This window comes from Marmota flaviventris, chromosome 4, assembly GCF_047511675.1.
Source record: "Marmota flaviventris isolate mMarFla1 chromosome 4, mMarFla1.hap1, whole genome shotgun sequence".
Classification (NCBI taxonomy): Eukaryota; Metazoa; Chordata; class Mammalia; order Rodentia; family Sciuridae; genus Marmota; species Marmota flaviventris.
Window position 1 is genome coordinate 9,145,462 of NC_092501.1, and position 18,592 is coordinate 9,164,053.

The window sequence follows — 18,592 nt, forward strand, 5'->3', positions numbered from 1 at the left end:
TACTCTATTTACTTTTTTCACCTGAGTTGTTCACTCAAAATATTACAAATGTCTTCCCCCACATTCTTCTTTTAATTCTAATTTGTTATATATGACAGCAGAATGCATTACAATTCATATGACACATATAGAACACAATTTTTTATATCACTGGTTGCATACAAAGTATATTCACCTCATTCGTGTCTTCATACATGTACTTAGGGTAGTGATGTCCATCTCATCCCACCCTCTTTTCTACCCCCATTCCCCTTTCCCTTCCTCTCTCACCCCCTTCCCTATCTAGAGTTTGTCTACTCCTCCCATGTTCCCCACCCCACCCCACTATGAATCACCCTCCTTATATCAGAGAAAACCTTCAGCATTTGGTTTTTTGGGATTGGCTAACTTCACTTAGCATTATCTTCTCCATTTACCTGCAAATGTCATGATTTTATTCTCTTTTATTGCTGAGTAATATTCCATTGTGTATGTATACCACATTTTCTTTATTCATTCATCCACTGAAGGGCATCTAGGCTGGCTCCACAGTTTAGCTATTGTGAATTGTGCTGCAATAAACATTGATGTGGCTGTTTCCCTGTAGTATGCTGTTTTTAAGTCCTTTGGGTATAAAACAAGGAGTGGGATAGCTGGTTCAAATGGTGGTTCCATTCCCAGTTTTCCAAGGAATCTCCATACTGCCTTCCATATTGGCTGCAACAATTTGCAGTCCCACCAGCAATGTTTGCCTTTTCCCCCACATCCTCCCTAACATTCTTGAGCATGACTATTTATGGTGACATTGTTTCCTGGTGTGGAGCAGATGGTGGTTGGTGTAACCAGCCCCCTCTGCTGGACATCAGTGGTGGGTGCAGGCCCTGCAGCCAGGCAGGCTGAGTGTCTGCACAGGGGAACTGCAGCAGCGCACACCGACAGCCACATAGGCACACACACACATCCTGCACCTTTCCTTTTAAAGTTTGGTCTACTGCCCGCATCCTATCCCAATTCCAAGACCATGGTGTGTGTGTGTGTGTGTGTGTGTGTGTGTGTGTGTGTGTGTATGCAGTGTAGGGGTATATCGTAGAAGAAGCCTGCATAAGTGGACAGATCTGCTTTCTCTATGCTGCTTCTTCCTCTTCACCCAAAACTTTTCCCAGATAATTGCCCCTGGACTTTAAGGCCTCATGTAAGTTTTCAATTAAAAAGTCTGATGGAGGGCTGGGGTTGTAGCTCAGTGGTAGAGGGCTTGCCTCGCGTGCATGAGGACCTGGATTCGATCCTCAACGCCACATAAAAACAAGTAAATAAATAAAAATAAATATATTGTGTACATGTACAACTAAAAAAATGTTTAAAAAGAAGAAGAAGAAGTTTGACGGAGCTGGGGTTGTGGCTTAGTGGGTAGAGCCCTTGCAAGTCACATGTGAGGCATTGGGTTTGATTCTCAGCATTGCATACAAAGAAAAAATAAATAAAATAAAGGTTTATTAACAACTAGAAAAAAATTTGTAAAGTTTGAAATACATTACCCAGGACTTTCTTGACATCCCACCTGCCCTGTGGGGACCACTTCTGGGGCACCCAGCTAAGCAGGTCCTTGGGCTCCCCCTACTGGCCACTGTAGGGAGTGTCTTTCTGCTTAGGGTGCCGTAGTCCTGATGGCTTCTACACAGAAAGCCTGGCCTTGGCTGGGTCCATCACTTCCTGCAGCATCTGAGCTCAGGGATCCAGGGCCTTAGTCCCACCCCTAGAGTTCTTAGCACATACATTCTCCACAGAACTTTCAGGAACTGAGCTGTAAATCAAAGACAACTGCTGAGAGCCACGGCTGAGTCTGTATGGCCCCTGGCATTTTGCCAACAGTATTGATTGACAGGCGCCTCTGCCTGTCTGCCTCTGCCACAACTTTTGAGTTCTCGCACTATTTTGGAGTTCTCGCACTATTTTGGAGTTCTCGTGGGGATTTCCGGGGATTCCCCGAGAGTTCCCATTGGTTGGGGAAGTGCAGGAGGAGGGATTTCCGGGAGAGATAGTTCCGGCTGGGGGTTCCTGGACAAGCCTCCTGGCGCATTCGGGAGGATTCCCCGGGAGCTGTGTGAAGTGTTTTCCTGCAGTTTAAAAATAAAGTTTGTTCCTGCTTCAGTGGCTCGTGATTTGTGCCCAGCCAGACTGCGGCAGACAACAAATAAACAAAAATGAAAATAGCTCTAGCATCTTTCTCTGAAAACTATTTACCTGGTGGTGCCCAGCATGCTCAGGATGTGCAATGACCTAGACACCTGAGTCCAGTCCATGGGAGGGAAAGAGAAGAGCATAATGTACATCAGCATTCCAGCCACTGGAGTGGGGGAGGGATGTCCAAACAACTGCTTTCTATCTCACCTGACTTGGAGCATCAATGAGGAACTGGCACACTGGGGTCCCTAGGGGTTAAAAACAAAACAGAACTCAATGTCTTGTAGCACTAAAACACCAGCAGCACTGCAGACAGACACAGGGGAAGAAGGGGCTGCAAAGTCCTAAAAAGAAGCTGACAACAATTCCTGATGAAATGCACAAGCCCAGAAGAGATACACCTCCAGAGAAAGTTTGTGAGGCCCCCCAAATTAGTAGCCAGGCTGTTTGTTTCTTATGAATGTTTTTTTCCTGTTTGAAAATAGTCTATAAAGACTGGAAAAGGTGGTTGTTTGATAAAATAATAAAAAAACAGCAATAAATAAATAAATAAAATAAGAAGGCACATGAAGAAACAGGGAATCATATCTCAGTCAAAAGAACGTTTCAAAAATAGAAGAAATGGAGATCCGTGAGTTACCCGACAAGGAATTGAAAATAACTATCTTACAGAAGTTCAATGTGTTATAAAAGAATACAAACAAAATCAGAAAAATGCTATATGAACAAAGTGAAAATATCAACAAAGATAGGAATCATAGAAAAGAACCAAGAAGAAATTCTGGGACTGAAGAATATAGTAACTGGTTGAAAAAATCCCTAAAGGAGTTGACTAACATATGTGATCGAACAGAAGAAAGAGGGACTGTGGTTGTGGCTCAGTGGTAGAGCACTTGCCTAGCATGTGTGAGGCACTGGGTTCAATCCCTGGCATCATATAAAAATAAACAAATAAAATAAAAGGTATTGTGTCCATCTACAACTAAAATTTTTTTTAAAAATTTAAAAACAGAAGAAAGAATGTGTGAACTTTTAAAAAACAGGGCATTTGAAATTATTGAGTTAGAGGAACAGAAAGAAACAAGAATGAAGAAAAGTGAAAAAATCCTAAGAGACTTATGTAAACCTTCCAGTAGACCAATACATTGGAGGAGGAGAAGACAAACAGCAAGAGACCAAGAGCTCATAGGAGAAATTAATGCCTGAAAGCCCCAAATATAAGGAAGGAAATAGAGATTCAAATTGAAAAGTAGAATAGTGGTTGGTAAGGGGGTAGGTTAGGAGGGACAGGGGATTGTTCATTGGATATGGAGTTTCAGTTTTGCAAGATGAGAAAGTTTTAGAAATCTGTTGCACAACAATTTGGTTATAGTTAATAATACCATACTATACACTTAAAAAGGGTTAATAAGGAAACCTGTTATGTGTTCCTGTACCATAGTAGTAAGAATATGTTAATGTTAGAAGAAACTGTTAAATATTAAAAAAAAAAAAAAAAGGAAAGAAAAGAAACCTCAGCATCTTACCAGGATCCGGGGAAGGAGCAGTCACCAGCACCATCCGTATTATCTCTTTCAAGTGCCCCATGCAGAGCACTATTTTTCTCTCCTGGAGTCAGCAATCTGAGATGCAGGTGTCTGCAGGGAATGTACCTTGGCTTGGCCTTTGGTCCCTCAGATATCACACCTAAGGGGCTGAGCCCCGAGGTTGAATGGAAAAGAAACCCCCCAGGACCCCTGCCCCCATAAGTCATCAGTGACCCCTTCCATCTTTCCCTCCTGCTCTCATCCACATCTCTAGCCTCAAAAAGTTGTTTTAGTGTCTCAAGCCACCTTTAACTTGAGAGCCCTAGGGGAAGTGCCGAGCTGGAAAGAAATATACTAGAAGCTTCAAATTACGACTGACTTGGCAAGCTGCGGTTCCTGAGGCCCTGCTAATCTCACAGCTGCAGGGGGACTGTCCAGCCATCCCATCCAGGAGCACACACAAGTCCACATGCTGACAGAAAGTAAGCAGAGGAGAAAAAGTGGCTGATCTCAACCTCCGTGGGCCCTAGAGGCCAGAACTCCTCCCAACTGCGCTTTGGGTAAGCAGAGATACAACACCTGGGTCCAGAGAGGGTCAGTGACCTGCCGTGAGATCACAGCTAGAAGGTGGCAGAGCTGATGCCTTAGAGTCTAGCTCCCCAGGGGCAGAGCTGATGTGAGTTTTCCACTCCATCTCCCTGCCAAAATGCCTATGAGGGAGCAGAGAAGGAAGAGGGCTGTTGTCTTTCCACGCCCACCTTCTCTTTGGGGTCTCCTGGCCTCATACCTCTGTCTCACCTTGACACAGCCCTTAAAGGTCTTGAGGGAATCACATTGATGGAAATACTCCATTTAGTACCCCCAGTGAAGCATGTTGACGGACAATGGGGGGGCTGACGTGGCACTTCCTGTAGCATCCCAGAGACAGAGCCACCTCCCCGGGAGGGCCAGGGTGGTGAAGTAGTTGTGCACACCAGTGGGGCTGAGGTCATGCCAGGCTGGCTGACAGGCAGGAGAGCAGCGTGGGGGCCAATCACACTCCTCCCTGAGGGCGGGGGAGCAATTACATATGGGTATAGCCCTAGTGGAAGGCTGTTTGGCAGTGGGTTGCCCAGACTTTAAAAATGAGCACGTGCTTAAGGTGTCAGCTGGGCTGCCACCAAAAATATAAAAATATAAAATAAAATAAAAACAAAAATAAAAGTCCTCATCCTGAGAAAGAACAAAGCAGCCTCTGAAACCTGGAGCTGGCCTGGCACTCAATGCTGGGCCTTGACCATAAACAATGTCACAGATCATCAGCATCAGGCCACTCGGACTGTGGTGGGTCCAGAAAAAACAGGATCGACCCCTAGAAGTGTCTGAGCAGAATGTGAGCATCATCCAAATCACAAAAGGGAGCAAAGATCCTGGCTTTTCACCAACGGCAGTTTTAGAGAAGACGCAATGAAACTCATTCTTAGAACTGCCTGTCTCCCTGACAGCATCCAACCAGGAGCACAGCCCACTACCTTAACCTCTCCCAAGAATCACCTAATCCCAGGCCAAAGCCTTCCCAAGACCCTCTTCCTGAGCTGCCTCGGGCGCCCCCTGGTGTGCGTCCTGCCTCACTGCACAAAACCACGAACCCAAGCCGCTCAAGCCCCGAGTTAAACCTAAAGGAGTAATTCCTGGACTCCTGCGTGCGGCTTGCAGGATGAGGGCAAAACACCCAGCACCCTGCAAACGCACGGCCTCCGCAGGGGCTGGATTAAGCACTGGGAATGCTGCGCTGCCCCTCAGCATTTACTGCTGTGAGTTTACCAAAGGGCAGCTCATGAGCTCCAGAGACAGCGAGGGACAAGTTAGAGGCCATGAGCCCTGGAGACTTTGGCTCACTGAAAGAGAATAACTACACGTGGGCTGAAGGAAAACCAAGAAAGGGACAGGTCTGCAGCTGAGCTGAGGTGAGCTTCACCCACCTTGCAAGTCACAGAAGAGACCCTCACCCTACCCACACCCCCATAGCTGAGGCTGCCAGGGGCCTTTCCTGTTGGGGGGGGGGGGGGCTTTGTGAAGAGAGCAGCCCAGAGCCACTGTGCCTAGGGCAGAAGATGACAGGTAAGCTGAGGGCCACTGGGGTGTCTGGGCCTCACCCCACATCCCACTGACACACATGTTCCCCAACAAGAGACAGCCATCTCCACATCCCTGCTATGGATGGGACCTTATTTGGAAATAAATATATTGGCAGATAAAGCTGGGTCTCAAGATGAGGTCATTTTGAATTTGGAATGGGCTCTAAGTCCAATGCCAGGTGTTGTATAAGAAGGGAGAGGGAAATACAGAAAGGAGAAACCATGTGATGTCAGGGGCAGAGGACAAGTGCAGCTACTGCAAGCCAAAGGACAGCAACCACTGGAAGCTCAGAGAGGCACAGAGCAGATCCTCCTTCAGAGCCCTGGCCTCTGGAACAGTTAGAGGAAGTGTCTGTTGTAAGCTGCTGGACCTAGGAAACAAACACACCCTTTCATCTGAACCCCTCTCCTCCTGTCCTTGACCCTCTGTCCCTGAGCAAGTGGGGAGTAGTGAAGGAGTCTGACAGCTGGCAATTGATTAAACAAGCAGCTTAATTAGCGGCCTCCCGGTCATTGCCTACTCTTTCCTAATCATTTAGAGGGGAATAGATGACGTTTCAGGGTTGATCTTTGCACATCAAGGGCCAGACAGGAAGAGTGACACAGCCCTTTACTTCCTGGACCCAATAAAAGGAAATAGATTTTGCCTCCTAAGCCAGAGGCTTTGTAAAAACAAAAATCTAAGTTAATCCAATGCATCCACTTAATTATTTAAGTAGCAAGTCAATATTTCTCATTAGCTTCATCTTACAAACTCAGCCATGATAATGAATGTGAATCAATGGACAAAGAAATGAGCCCAAAGGAGAGCAAGAGGCCAAATCTGATATTATTTCATGAAGGCAAGAAAGGCTCAACACCTTCCCAGAAAATAAATCGCAGCCACACTCATTGCCAAGATCCAAAGAAAAAAATTTATTTACAATAGAGAATTTTATTTGAAACATGCATTTTTTTTTAAAACAAATCAGCAAGTGCAGATCAAGTTTACACTCCTTAAGGCAAGAGTCCCAATGCACGCTGTACATGTTCATATTAAATCAAACCTGCTCACCTGGGAATTTGTGTACAAAGGGCAAGACCAAGGTCAGCAATGTGTTTATTAGAGAATCAGACAATCTCCCTGATACAGGAACTCTGAGGTCAACTTGCTATGAATTATACTAGGAAAATGCAAACCAATAGCAAGAAATCCTGATAGTCTCCTTAGCACTGCATACAATCAAATCAACTTTATTCAGAAAGGAAATACAGTAGTGCATACGAAAAGTGAAAACAGAGCCTGTCCGTGTGGGTGGAAGGACGGCAATGCGCCCACGGCCATATTGCACGTGACGGTCAAGTTCCAGCATTTGGTTCAAAGTTAGCTTTTCCCCATTTTGGCAATCAGTTCATCACAGATCTTGGTGAGTTCTTCTATCTCTTTATTCTGAAAATGAAGGCAAGAATTAAGTTCTTGATGTTTGAAATCAAGCCACTTAGAAGATCACTGGACTCTTTGGGGCAATGGGGTTACCTAAAGCGGCAGGAGAACTCAAAGCCAAACAATCTGAGTATACATCCCAGCTCTGGCTATGTGACCTTGGGCAAGGTACACAACCTCTCTGAACCTCGGTTTCCTTATCTTTAAGAGGTAGGTGATAACATCTCTCTAAAAATTAAAAATGAGGCAAAAAATATAAAGTCCTTCTGGGTGAGCATCCAGCACACAGTGTGGACCTTGCCTCTGACGGGTGGTCTGGGCTGAGCTCTTTGGAGGTTTACTTGAGAAATGGCCCAAGGGTGAAGCAATTCTACCTGGATGGAGAACACCAGCCATATGGGGAAGATGCCCAGTAGGCTAAGTCAGTACCAGACTCGAATCGCAGGGAATTTCATCTGTGTATTTTATCTCTAGAGCAAAAAGGAGCCTAGCAGCCAAGGGGAAGGACAATGCTTGCCCAGGGCCATTAGATGGCAGAGTAGGGAGGAGCTGAGCATCCTGATTCCCAAGTTCTTTCCCTGACCTCCCCTAGTGAAGTGAGTTGGTACTGCCCAGGGCAGAGGTCACTGCGCCTGACCCACAGGCTGCTCTGGTCAGCCATGCTGCAACCTGGCAGGGTGTGGGCGGATGAGAGGAGCTGACCTCCTGGGGACAGCAGGATGTTTCCACAGGCACATTGGACTCCTGATGCTCACCTGCCTATCAAGACCCCTCACCTCTGCCCAGCAAAGCCCAGCTGCTCGAGAAGTGATGCTGCTCAGACCACTCTCAAATGACCACTGGAGGATCCTAAGGTTGGGTCCTTATCTGGAATGGGCTGGCCACTGCCTAGACTCAGACTCATTGGCCTAAGCACATAAGGCTCCTGGGCCACAGGGGCTTCTCATCTAGGAACCCAGGGAGACGGGCACACCGTGCGCTGAGCAACTCTGGGAAGTCCACCTCCATCCATGGAACGCGAGACCACGCGGGCCTTTAGCCTGACACTGCCCATCCTCTGCAGAGCCTGGCAGGCACTGATCACTCTGCAACAAGCACACGGGCTGCAGGCTTCCAGAACCATGCCAGCACATCACAGGTGCTAACAAATATTTGTCACATGAATGATGCTGACAAGGAATGAAAAATGGAAATAAGTCCATAAGCGGTTCTAGGAAGGGCGGAGAGAAAGTCTGTTTCAGGGCTAGCACTGAACCGGGCCTCCCAGAGGCCTCTCAGGAAGCTTGAACTTGTCTGTTGGGCCGGCCCTGCCCGGGAGCCCCCACCTCTGTGTATCTGATGGACTGGCCGGCCGTCAGGGCACCAGCCCCCGCCCAGAGGCCCACCCTCCCCGTCACCTTCTGCTCCAGCGTTCTTTCCAGGGCGTCCACTCGCAGCTGCTCCTTCCGCAAGCTGGCCTGGTAGGCGGCCTGCTCCTGCTGGGCCTTGCCTCGAACCTGGGCGATCTCAGCATTGGCCCTGTGGGGAGAGGGGACCCAGAAATTAGACCTCTTCCCATAGGTGGCCGTAGATCACCGCAGACACCTCCTGCCTCCCTCGTCCCTACCCTGGGCAGCGGGAGGGGCCGCTAGAGCGCCCAGCCGAAGGGCTGTGTTACCTGTCCAGCTTCTCCTCCGCGTGCACCTTCAGGGCCTGGTACCTCTGCTCCTCCTTCTTCACGCGGGACAGGTACTCCTGTGCACATTTCTTTAGCACCTCTTCATTCTAGCATGGCAGAGGACAGGGGTCAGAACCCCCAGGAGAAACGCCCCGACTCGGGCGCCCCACCAACTCTCTGATGCAGGTAGAACCCAGGTGGCCAGTCTGACTCCCCAGCCTCCTTCAGACTCCCACCCCGACACAACGGGCCCCCCAACGTCTTGCCCAAACAGGCCAGCCTCCTGCTCTGCCCGCGAGCTCGGACGCACCTTGCGGAAACCTTCCAGGACCTCCTTCATCTTCTCGTATCTCCTGAAAAGGTCGGCCAGAGACTTCTCCACGGAGTTCAGGTCGGCCAGGGCTTGCTCCTTCTCCAGGACCAGCTGCTGCACTGTTTGGTGCGAGACTGACTTCTCCCTCTGTTCATCCTCTGGGGGGAGAGACAAGAAGCCAAACGATGGAGCCTGTGGAACCCAAGCTGGGCCTCCGGAGCCAGCAGAAGCTTCAGGTATAACTCAGCCCAATCAGCCCTGGCTGTCCTTGGGATGGGCCGACGCCCCAGATCCCTCCCAGATGGTCTCTGATGGCTCCAGCTTCTTAGGCCTGGGCCCATGCAATAGCACACGAGGTGGAAATTAGCCCTTATTCTTTAACCTGCTCAATGCCTCACTGACAAATCTACACCGGGGAACCCCACCGAGCCTATTTTTCCTGACAACAAACAGGTCTGCTCAGAAAAAAGGAAGACAACGCTACTGAATTTTGTGGGGGGCGAGATTAATGGGTGCTGTGGCCTGGGCTTCCCAAGTGCTACCAAGACTGACAGAAGGTGATTGGGAGAGACAAAGGTTTCTTGATCCCTAAAATATCCCAGAATCCCAAAGCCCACAAGACAGTTCCCCTGCAACTGTTTCAGGCCAACACTGACACTCCTCTGTGCAGCGAGGACTGGGCTCTAGGAAAACATCATTTCTGCAAAGTGAGTTTCTCAGTGATGCACAAAGAACAAGCCCCAGGCCCAGTGTGACTGCCAGCCCTGGTGTGAGGAAGAGCACTGCTCTCCAGAGCGCCTCTCTGGCCCTCGGCCATCTCTGTGCTGATGCGACAGGCTTCCTCAGACTCTCTACATGAGGCCTGTGGCTCCCTCCAGCCTCTGCATGCTGAGCCTAGGGGCTTCAGGACTTCCCTGTCCTGGTGACAGCAGAGTGAGGAAGGCAGAGGCCCCAGGGCTCCTGGGGGACACACTCAGCAAACCTGCCAGCCCCAGATCTCCTGGGAAGGGGCTCCCAGAACTGACTCCTAGTGCTGGCTGCCACCGGGGAGCACATCTGGAATTGGTGAGCAGCCACCAGGTGCAGGGCTCTGCCCCAGCACCCAGCCAGAGCTGAAGGGCCACCCCCACTCTACCCCTGCAGAGCCCCCACAATGGCCGCCCTTGCACTGGGACTAAAATCCAGGCTCCTTCCCCACACACTCTGCCCTTATCCTCCCTGGCATCTCTGCTCCAGCCTGATGGCCTCAACACCCAGGTGCCTCCTGCCCCAGGGCTCAGGTGGCTCCAGAGCTTCCCATTCACGCAGGTCTCTGACCCTTGTCACTGGCCAAGGTGTAGGAAAGGCCCTCCCCCACGCTCTGCTCTAGCCCTTGCCTTTCCTCCCCACGGCAGCAGCCCCCCATATTGTTTTAGAAGCTGTGTGCACACACACAGGGGCCCGTTCAGGTGTGTGCGCTGGCTTCCGTCCCCACTGAACACACTCCAGGCGGGCGCTGGTTGATTTCGTCTACCACTCTGTCCCAGGCACATAGGATGCCACCACGCAAGTCCATGCGATGAATGAACAAGTGAAACCTCACAAGGACCCAGGTGCAGGTTTGCTTGTCCCCATTTTACAGAAGGCGAGATGGGGATGTGAACACCTAAGTCCCTCGGTTACCGAGGAAGCAGCAGAGTCTGTGTCTAAACCCAGAGCCATGATAGGGAGTGTGTTCTACGTGGGCCTCTTGTGGGGCCAGGCCTCGAAGGACGCAGCTCCTGTGATACCAGGGAGGTTGCTTTGGGGTTTTGTCCCTAAGGTTCCTCCTAAGTCTGCATCTGGCTTGAGTTAGGGGACCCTTGGCATGTGGTGTGATGGCGCCACAGGCTGAATTTTTAGCTCCAAACCTGACATGAAGGGTCCTGACCTCTCTGGGTCCCAGGGCTCTACCAAGTCAAGATGTTTCTCACGTGTGAGCTGCATGTGATCAGGTGGAGGGCTGTGCATGGACTTTGAGGCCCACCCTGACTTTCTGGTTTGGTAGTGTCAGTGGGGCTGGGGCTCTGCATCAGTAACAAGATTCCCAGTGATGGAGATGCTGCAGGACCAGGACCCCAGTGGCCAAGAAGATGCCTAATGCCCCTCTGTCCCTGCCTCTGTGATCACAAGGGTCCTTAGCACTCTTGCTACTAGCAGGTTGGAGCTACACAGAACAGTGGCCAAGGTGCTCCTGAATTTAACTGCCCAGGTTCGAATTCTGACACTTCCCAGCTATGTGACCTTGGGCAGTTTTTGACTTTTGTGAGTCTTAGTTACCTCACCTGAAATAGGAAACAATAGCATTTCTATCACAGAGCATTTGGGGGGGGGGGATTAAATGAGATACTACAGACAAAGCCCTTGACACCTAGAAAGAGTCCAATACCAGTGACTCACTATCAACAACGTCACTGTCCATAACGAATCCTGTAACGGTGTCACTCCTGAATCTGTGTGGCAGTGTCATGGTGACTTCAGAATCACCAGCAGCCTGCTTGCTAAGTCTACATTCCTAAAACAAAGGGTGTTTCTAAGTTTCACTAGCAACCCAAAGCTTCTTTTTCTTCTTTGAATTTTAGCTTCTTCCTTAGTTTTCAGCATAGGGGGAAACATCTATTCTCTGCTGATTTGTGGCCACATATGAATCTCCCTCTGTGGGGTAAAGGAGTCATTTATCAAATGGAGTCTATCTGATTTCCTGGATCAAGACGTTGCCTGCCTTAGGTTTCCTTTCCTCCCAACCTAACCCTTTCAAAAATAGAATTGCCCAGTTCCCAGGAGACCAAGGCGGCAAGAATACTGCACAAAGCTTTTTATATGTGACCAATGCAGTTACGTTCTTAAAAATCAGGAAATCAGCCTCAGACCAGAAACACCCCAGACCCAACAACAGAACGATGCTTTTGAAGATTTTTTCTGGCTTCTTCAGGCAAAATGTTATTAAATGCAGCAAATATGCAAAAGCAAAACGAACAAAAATGGAAAAACAAAACACAAACAAGGGTTGCAACGGGTAGGGGACCAGTTAGGGGGAAGCGTCTACTTACCAGGCTTGCCTGTTTGTTTTGCAAGCAAAGGGCAAGAAGCAACAGAAAATGGAAGCAAAACAGATAATCAGGGCAGTTGTTAGAAAAGCAGAAAACAACAATTGCAACAACCTGGAATGCAGAAAGCACAGAAATCTCCTTTTGTTCTAAATCCCAGATAGCCAATATCTGATTTAATAAGACATATTCTCGTAGTAAGCCGAGGAGGGACAATGGCAGCAGGATGGATGTCACAGCTGGCGAAGGCCGTGCGGAGCCACAGAGCCAGGAAGAGCCAGCCCAGGTGGGCTAAGCTGGAGTCAGCGGCAAAACCCTTTTCCGTTCATGCTGGTGCTGGACTGACTGCCCAGCCCTCAGGGGGCCTGTGTCCCCTCCCCTGAGTGGTGCTGTTAGGTGACAGGAATTGGAAGAGAATATGGAACCCAGATGTGGCTGATGGGCCCGTTTCACACACAGAGAGACTCCTTTTCCCAGAAAGAGGCACATGCGCCCACGGCAACAGTCGGCCAGTCATGCCTCTGGCTCCTGCTATATTCTACTAGGACACAAGGACCTTGAAACATATGGTGGCCTTAATCAGTGACCTGCAACAGTGACTGGAGGCTGACAACCACAGACAGGCCACCTCTGATGAGAAAGCTCTGGAAAAGCAGATGATGGGTGGTGGGGGGAATGAGGACGGGAGTAGACTCAGCGAGATATCACCCTGGTGACAGTGTGTCCCTGGTATGGATGCTGTGGGGGTCCCATGAGCCACCCAGAGAGCTCTCCCAAGAAAAGGAAAATGCCCCAAGAGTCCAGCTCTTGGAGACAGAACCTCAGGCCAAACACACCAGGTGGCTGTAATCCCTGGAGTGGGGCGGGGGGGGAGGGGGCAGCACCCCCTGCCAAGGGCCACTCTGGAATTATATCACATCTCAGGGTGAAAATGCTGAATGCTCCCACCTGCAGTCTTTCTGCAAGGAAAGCATGAGAGTCAATTAATCTTTCTGTCCCATGGCCAGGCGGCTTGTGTCAATGAGGAAGGGTCTCATGCTCTGAGTTCTCTAAAGGGAATGCCTGCTTCAATCAGCTTCTCCCGCTGGGCACCCAAGCTGGCATTGAGCAGCCTTCTCTCAGGAGCAAACCTCAAGCCCCTTCACCCCCATTTCTACATGTGCCAAAATGTATGTCCCTGCCAAGGGCAAAAATACTCAGGAATGTAGTGGGATGTTCCGGATGAGCCATGATGGGTCGAAGTGATGCTCCCCTCTTCCCAAGACTGCAGAGGCCAAAGGGTACTCTGAACGTGCAGAGCTGAGGACATAAAGCCTTCACCCTGACCGCTCTTACCAGCATGTCGATTCCAAGAGTTTTGAAGTTTCTATCTCATCCAGATGTGTTCATAAATTCTTACGACAATTGAACACAGAAATTTCATGTGATGGAAAGCATACAGAAGTGGGCAGCTGAGGGGCATCTCCCAGAGGTAGGGGCAAACGGTCTTTATTACAGGACCACAATGAGAGCTCCTCTGATTGGACAGTGCCTCTCCACCATTCCCGAGGCTTCTGTTTTCTTTATCTTGGGACAAGCTACAGGTGGGGTGTGATTGGCAAATCCAAACATTTGAGAGAGAGGGGGCTCACTTGCTAGCTTAGTGTAAAGCTTAAACATATATAAACTGTGGTTGGCAGTGACCTGGAGATTTTACATATATCCTTAAGAGTTTTTTTTTTTTTTTCCCCCAGTTTTTGCAGTTACTGGGGATTGGACCCATGGGCTCTGCTGCTGAGCTACATCCTTAGATGATTTTATTTTTATTCTGACACAGGGTCTCTCTAAGTTGTCCAGGCTTGTCTCAAACTTGTGACCCTCCTGCCTTAGCCCCCTGATTTGCTAGGATTACAGGCATGTATCACCGCACTTGAGAAAAAGATTTTTAAAAAACTGATTGCTATGAACCAAAGGAAATAATAAACTGACAGCTAAACAAACATCATGACCCCAAAGTCAGAATGTCATTTCTCAACAGTGATCATCAGTCTGAAAGCTAGTCTGTGGGTGCCGGCTGCCAAGGATGCAGCACCCAATCTCCCTGCACAGGGTTAGTTATCAGGGTCTGCCAGAGGTGTGGCAGCAAAGCAGGTGGGCAATGGCCACAGGTTCCTATCAGGCCCTGGACCCTGTGTAAAGGCTGAGCGGCAGATTCAGTCATTTAAGTCTGAACTAATTAGCTGTAGGGATTCTATTCCTATTCTTTCCCATGAGCAAAAAACAAGCTTTGCAAGCAGAAGCCAGCCCAAATCTCCCTCTCCACCAGGCGAGTGGTTCCTGGCTGGGTCAGAAGGGGCCTGTCAGGCCTCCCACGGGCGCCTTCTGGGGGGCGTTTCCAGGACAGAGCCATGCGCTGGGTGCTCTGGTCCCTCCTGAAGGGCACCAAGTTCTGAGCCTCCACTCTCAAGGCCTCCCCTGAACTTGGAAATCTCACGGCAGGCCCGAGCCCCACAGGGTGGTCAGGACACTCACCTATCATCTGTGCGATGGTCTTTTCGTACTCGGCCACGATCTTCCTGTAAGACAAGCAAAAGCACGTTGGACCACGGCAGCAGGATGCTCCCACACGGGGGACATTGACAGTGTGACCGTGATCAGTGGGACAAGTCTCACCTGCCAAGGTTGGGCTCCCTTGGGCAGGGCCACCCCAACTCTCAGCCACACACAGCGGTTCATTTTCCCAGTGTGTGACTGCACACTGCACGCCCTCTGCAAGCCCTCAACTCCCCACTGACCACTAAGGCTACACCTTCAGTCTGCAGCCACCTGGACCCACACCCTCAGAAGGCCTGCCTCCTGCCTCCCACCTCCTGCCCCCCACACACACACCAGGCTCTTCGAGGCCCAGGGGGTACTCGTTTGTTGCTTGTTTCTCAAGGTCCAGCTCCAGTGTCTCTCCCCTGGGAGACCTTCTCTGATTTCCCCTGGGAGCCCTCTAACATTTTCTCTGTGTCTCAGACATCTGGCCTCCCAGAACACGAGTCCATCTCCTCCACTAGACCAGACTCTCCAAGGCCTGGAGGTGCACTTCTTGGGGAGCCCCGTAAACAGCAGCTGCACCCAAGCACTGAGAACCCTTAGTTAGCCTGCCCGCGGCTCCCCACGAGAGCACTGAGGTGTGAAACAGCCCTCCCTCCAAGGAAGCCTCGGCAAAGCCAGTTTCCCTGCATTATTCAGCAATTATTTTCCCCCAAGAGCTGCTAATGGCCAAAGAGACAAGACCCTGAGGACACAGGCCACAAAGGCCCAGGAGTCAGGCGGCCCAGGCCTGGCTGACCTGCCTCTGAGTCATTCTCAGACGCAGGCTCTGCCTGCTCCCTGGTATAAGGGGACCACCCTCGTGCCACCAAGCGGGAAGTCACTCAATTCTTCCCGACTCCCACTCAGAAGCATTTCCATGCTTTCTGATTGACGGCCACCTCCTTGTATCCAGGATCACAAAGATGTGGTGGGGCTGAGTCTAAAGCTGTCACTGATGATGATGACATGCAGGTGGCCAGGGCCACGTCTTTTTAGACGTGTGGATGGACAGTGGGCCTGAAAGTGCTGTAGCTCACTGCACCTTCATCTTATCCTCAGTGACCCAAGAGACTGGGCTCCTACTGTTCCTAGCACTACTGATGAGGATGCTGGGACACTGCAGACTCAGAAACCTTTCCAGGATTCAAGGGTTCACCTTTACGTCCCACTGCAGCAAGGCACTGGTGGTTACCCACTATACAGATGGAAGGGAAGGCGGAGTTAAGCAACATGCTTAGAAGCAGCTGGGAAGAGGAGCCTGCTTTCACCTGGTGAAGCTCCAGAGGCTGATAGGCTGATGATCAGGCCATCAAATGCCAGTGCAGTTGTACCAGCTGGTGGCATGTTGAAATCCTGCCACCTCAGTGAGTGGACAGCACTGTCTAGTACGACCTCCTTGGGAGGCAGGAAATCATGGGCAGACCTTCCAGCCTTCCCAGTATACCCCGTTCATTTCCAGAGCAGCTAAAAATCTAGAGCCACCCAACCCTCTCAAAAGAAGAAATAAATTTAAAAAATAATGCAGCTGTGTGGCTTCAGTGAGCCTGTGGAAGGGCACAGGGGACCAACCACAGGAGGGCATCGGTGCAGAGAAGGCACAAGAGGAGAGTTTCAGGATGAAATTACTGGTACCTAGAAAACGGGTGCAATTCCCAAGAAGTTTGCTTGCTGCTTAAAATGGCAGCCAGGAATGCGACTGATTTCAAGCCAGCTCCCACCACTGCTACTAGGTACACGGTGGCTACTGTGTACTATTACAACACCTGGCAAATGACAGTAAATGATCAGGAGGAACTGGAAGGGAGACCCTGGGAAAGAGAGGGTTATTACTGTACATATCTTTACTCCATTCTTTTTTAAAATTTTTAATATTTATTTATTTTTTTAGTTCTCGGCGGGCACAACATCTTTGTTTGTATGTGGTGCTGAGGATCGAACCCGGGCTGCACGCATGACAGGCGAGCGCGCTACCGCTTGAGCCACATCCCCAGCCCCTTTACTCCATTCTTTAACTAAAAATACTACTTTACACTAAAAATACTCATAAAAGCATGAGCCTTGCACAATAAAGAAAAGAGGACTTCTCCAAGAGACACTGTTGGGCTCCACCACTGACCTCATCTCCATCACCTCCCGTCTGCTTTCTTCATATTTCTCTTTCCACTCCGAGACCTCTCTCTCCTTGGTTAGGACCTAGAATCAGGAGGAAGAGGAGGGTTAAGCCCAAATGTGTGGATTTGGATTTGACCAAATCAAAGAGACATCAAATAAATGTGCCATTAACACTTCCTATGCCAAATCATAATTGCAGTCAGAGAACTTCCCCAAACACGAGGGAGAAGTAAGCCAGACACTACTTTCCCAGAGCCCACTGGGAAGCAAAGGAAAGGGGCGTGCTTTCTGTTACAAACAGACAAAGCCCTCCGAGCCCACGGACATGACTTCTAAGGAAGATCAAGGCCCACAGGCCGCCACGTATCTTTGCCAGCAGTGCTCCAAGGAGAAAGGCTGACTCCAAAGACACAGGCTTCCCGGGTGTGCATCTAATTTACAAGACACCACATCCTTCCCAGGGCAACCCGAGTGGCCCTTCTCTTCGCTGTGCCACTGTACCTCTGCTCTGGCCACCTGGAGCGCAGAGTCCAGGTCTGGCTGCTGGAACAGAAGGCCCGCCGGCTTCTCCACCTCAGCAGTCCCGATGCGGGAATACAAGGCTGTTTTGGAGATGGAGACATCTGGTGGGTGAGCAGCTTCTCTCTGTGGAACGGTTTTTCATTTTGGGGAAAAAAAAAAAAACAACCCAGTTAACATTCATCACAGGACAAAGAAAACGTATCCATCCTCTCGGTTGCATGGTTTTGAAACAAAGAACATCAAAAGTATGAAGAATGCAAAGACTCATGAATGGGGAGACACCAGGCACCACTGATGGAGATCCATCTTTTGGCCTGTGCAGCCAGACGGAGCGCTGATAATGGCAGAAGCCCTGGCAGCCCAGAATGGGGAGTCGAGTGGGTCTGGTGCCGGCCTATCACTGCCACTTATCAGACTCCAAGCCACTTTAGGCACAGTGCATGAGACCAAGGTCATTATCCAGCAGGCTCCAGTTTCAGAATGAAATTTTGCCCATGAATGATACTGAATTCTAATCTAGGTTTTCCTGGTTCTGTATAACCGCAGATTTGATCACTTTTGGAAGACTGGCCACATCTGAATTTGGGGGCATCTGTTTAGTTCTGTTTGAAAGGATGCGATTCACACATTTAAGGCTGTAGCAATCAACCATGCCAACTTCAACAAGCTGGAGTCTCTGGGCGTAAGGTTTATGTTGGAGTTAAGTCTGTTGCATCTACAGGAAAACGGACAACTGGGTCAATGGCAATCTCAACATTTGCTGATATGATCCCCACCCCACCAGATGACACTGGCCTGAGGCTTTCTACCCTTTTCAGGGGAGGTTAGGAGCAAGCGGGCCATGGTTATTCTTCCCTTGGCACAGAGTGCTTGGCAACCCGCAGCACGGGTGAAATGCAGGGTTAGAAGCATCATCAATCAGCACAGCCAGGTTCGTCAGCCTACTTCTACCACCACAAGAGCAGCAAGCCAGCCGCACTCTCAGTCCAATCCATTCACCTCATGGTGCTGTTATGGCTGCCAAGGGGACCTCGACTCTAGTTCTAAGTCCAGTGTGAGCCCATGGTGGTTAAGAGGGTGGAGAGGGGCTGTGTCTTCCCTAGGAAATCATGAAGACAGGACTGGGCAGTGAACAGAT

At 49.8% G+C, this 18,592-nt stretch overlaps 1 protein-coding gene across 3 annotated transcripts in view; it reads right to left on the reverse strand.

Moving 5' to 3' along the window:
- Window positions 1–6,698: 6,698 nt before the first annotated feature.
- Window positions 6,699–18,592, reverse strand: part of Tacc2 (transforming acidic coiled-coil containing protein 2) — a 172,808-nt gene continuing 160,914 nt past the window's right edge. For all 3 annotated transcript variants that reach the window (XM_071610844.1, XM_071610843.1, XM_071610842.1), the window contains 7 exons: window positions 17,434–17,577; window positions 16,937–17,013; window positions 14,773–14,816; window positions 9,194–9,354; window positions 8,884–8,990; window positions 8,624–8,744; window positions 6,699–7,232 (listed from right to left, as the gene is read on the reverse strand). In XM_071610844.1, the coding sequence (XP_071466945.1) occupies window positions 7,167–7,232; window positions 8,624–8,744; window positions 8,884–8,990; window positions 9,194–9,354; window positions 14,773–14,816; window positions 16,937–17,013; window positions 17,434–17,577 (720 nt within the window). In that variant the 3' untranslated portion in view covers window positions 6,699–7,166. The remainder of the gene's footprint in view (window positions 7,233–8,623; window positions 8,745–8,883; window positions 8,991–9,193; window positions 9,355–14,772; window positions 14,817–16,936; window positions 17,014–17,433; window positions 17,578–18,592) is intronic.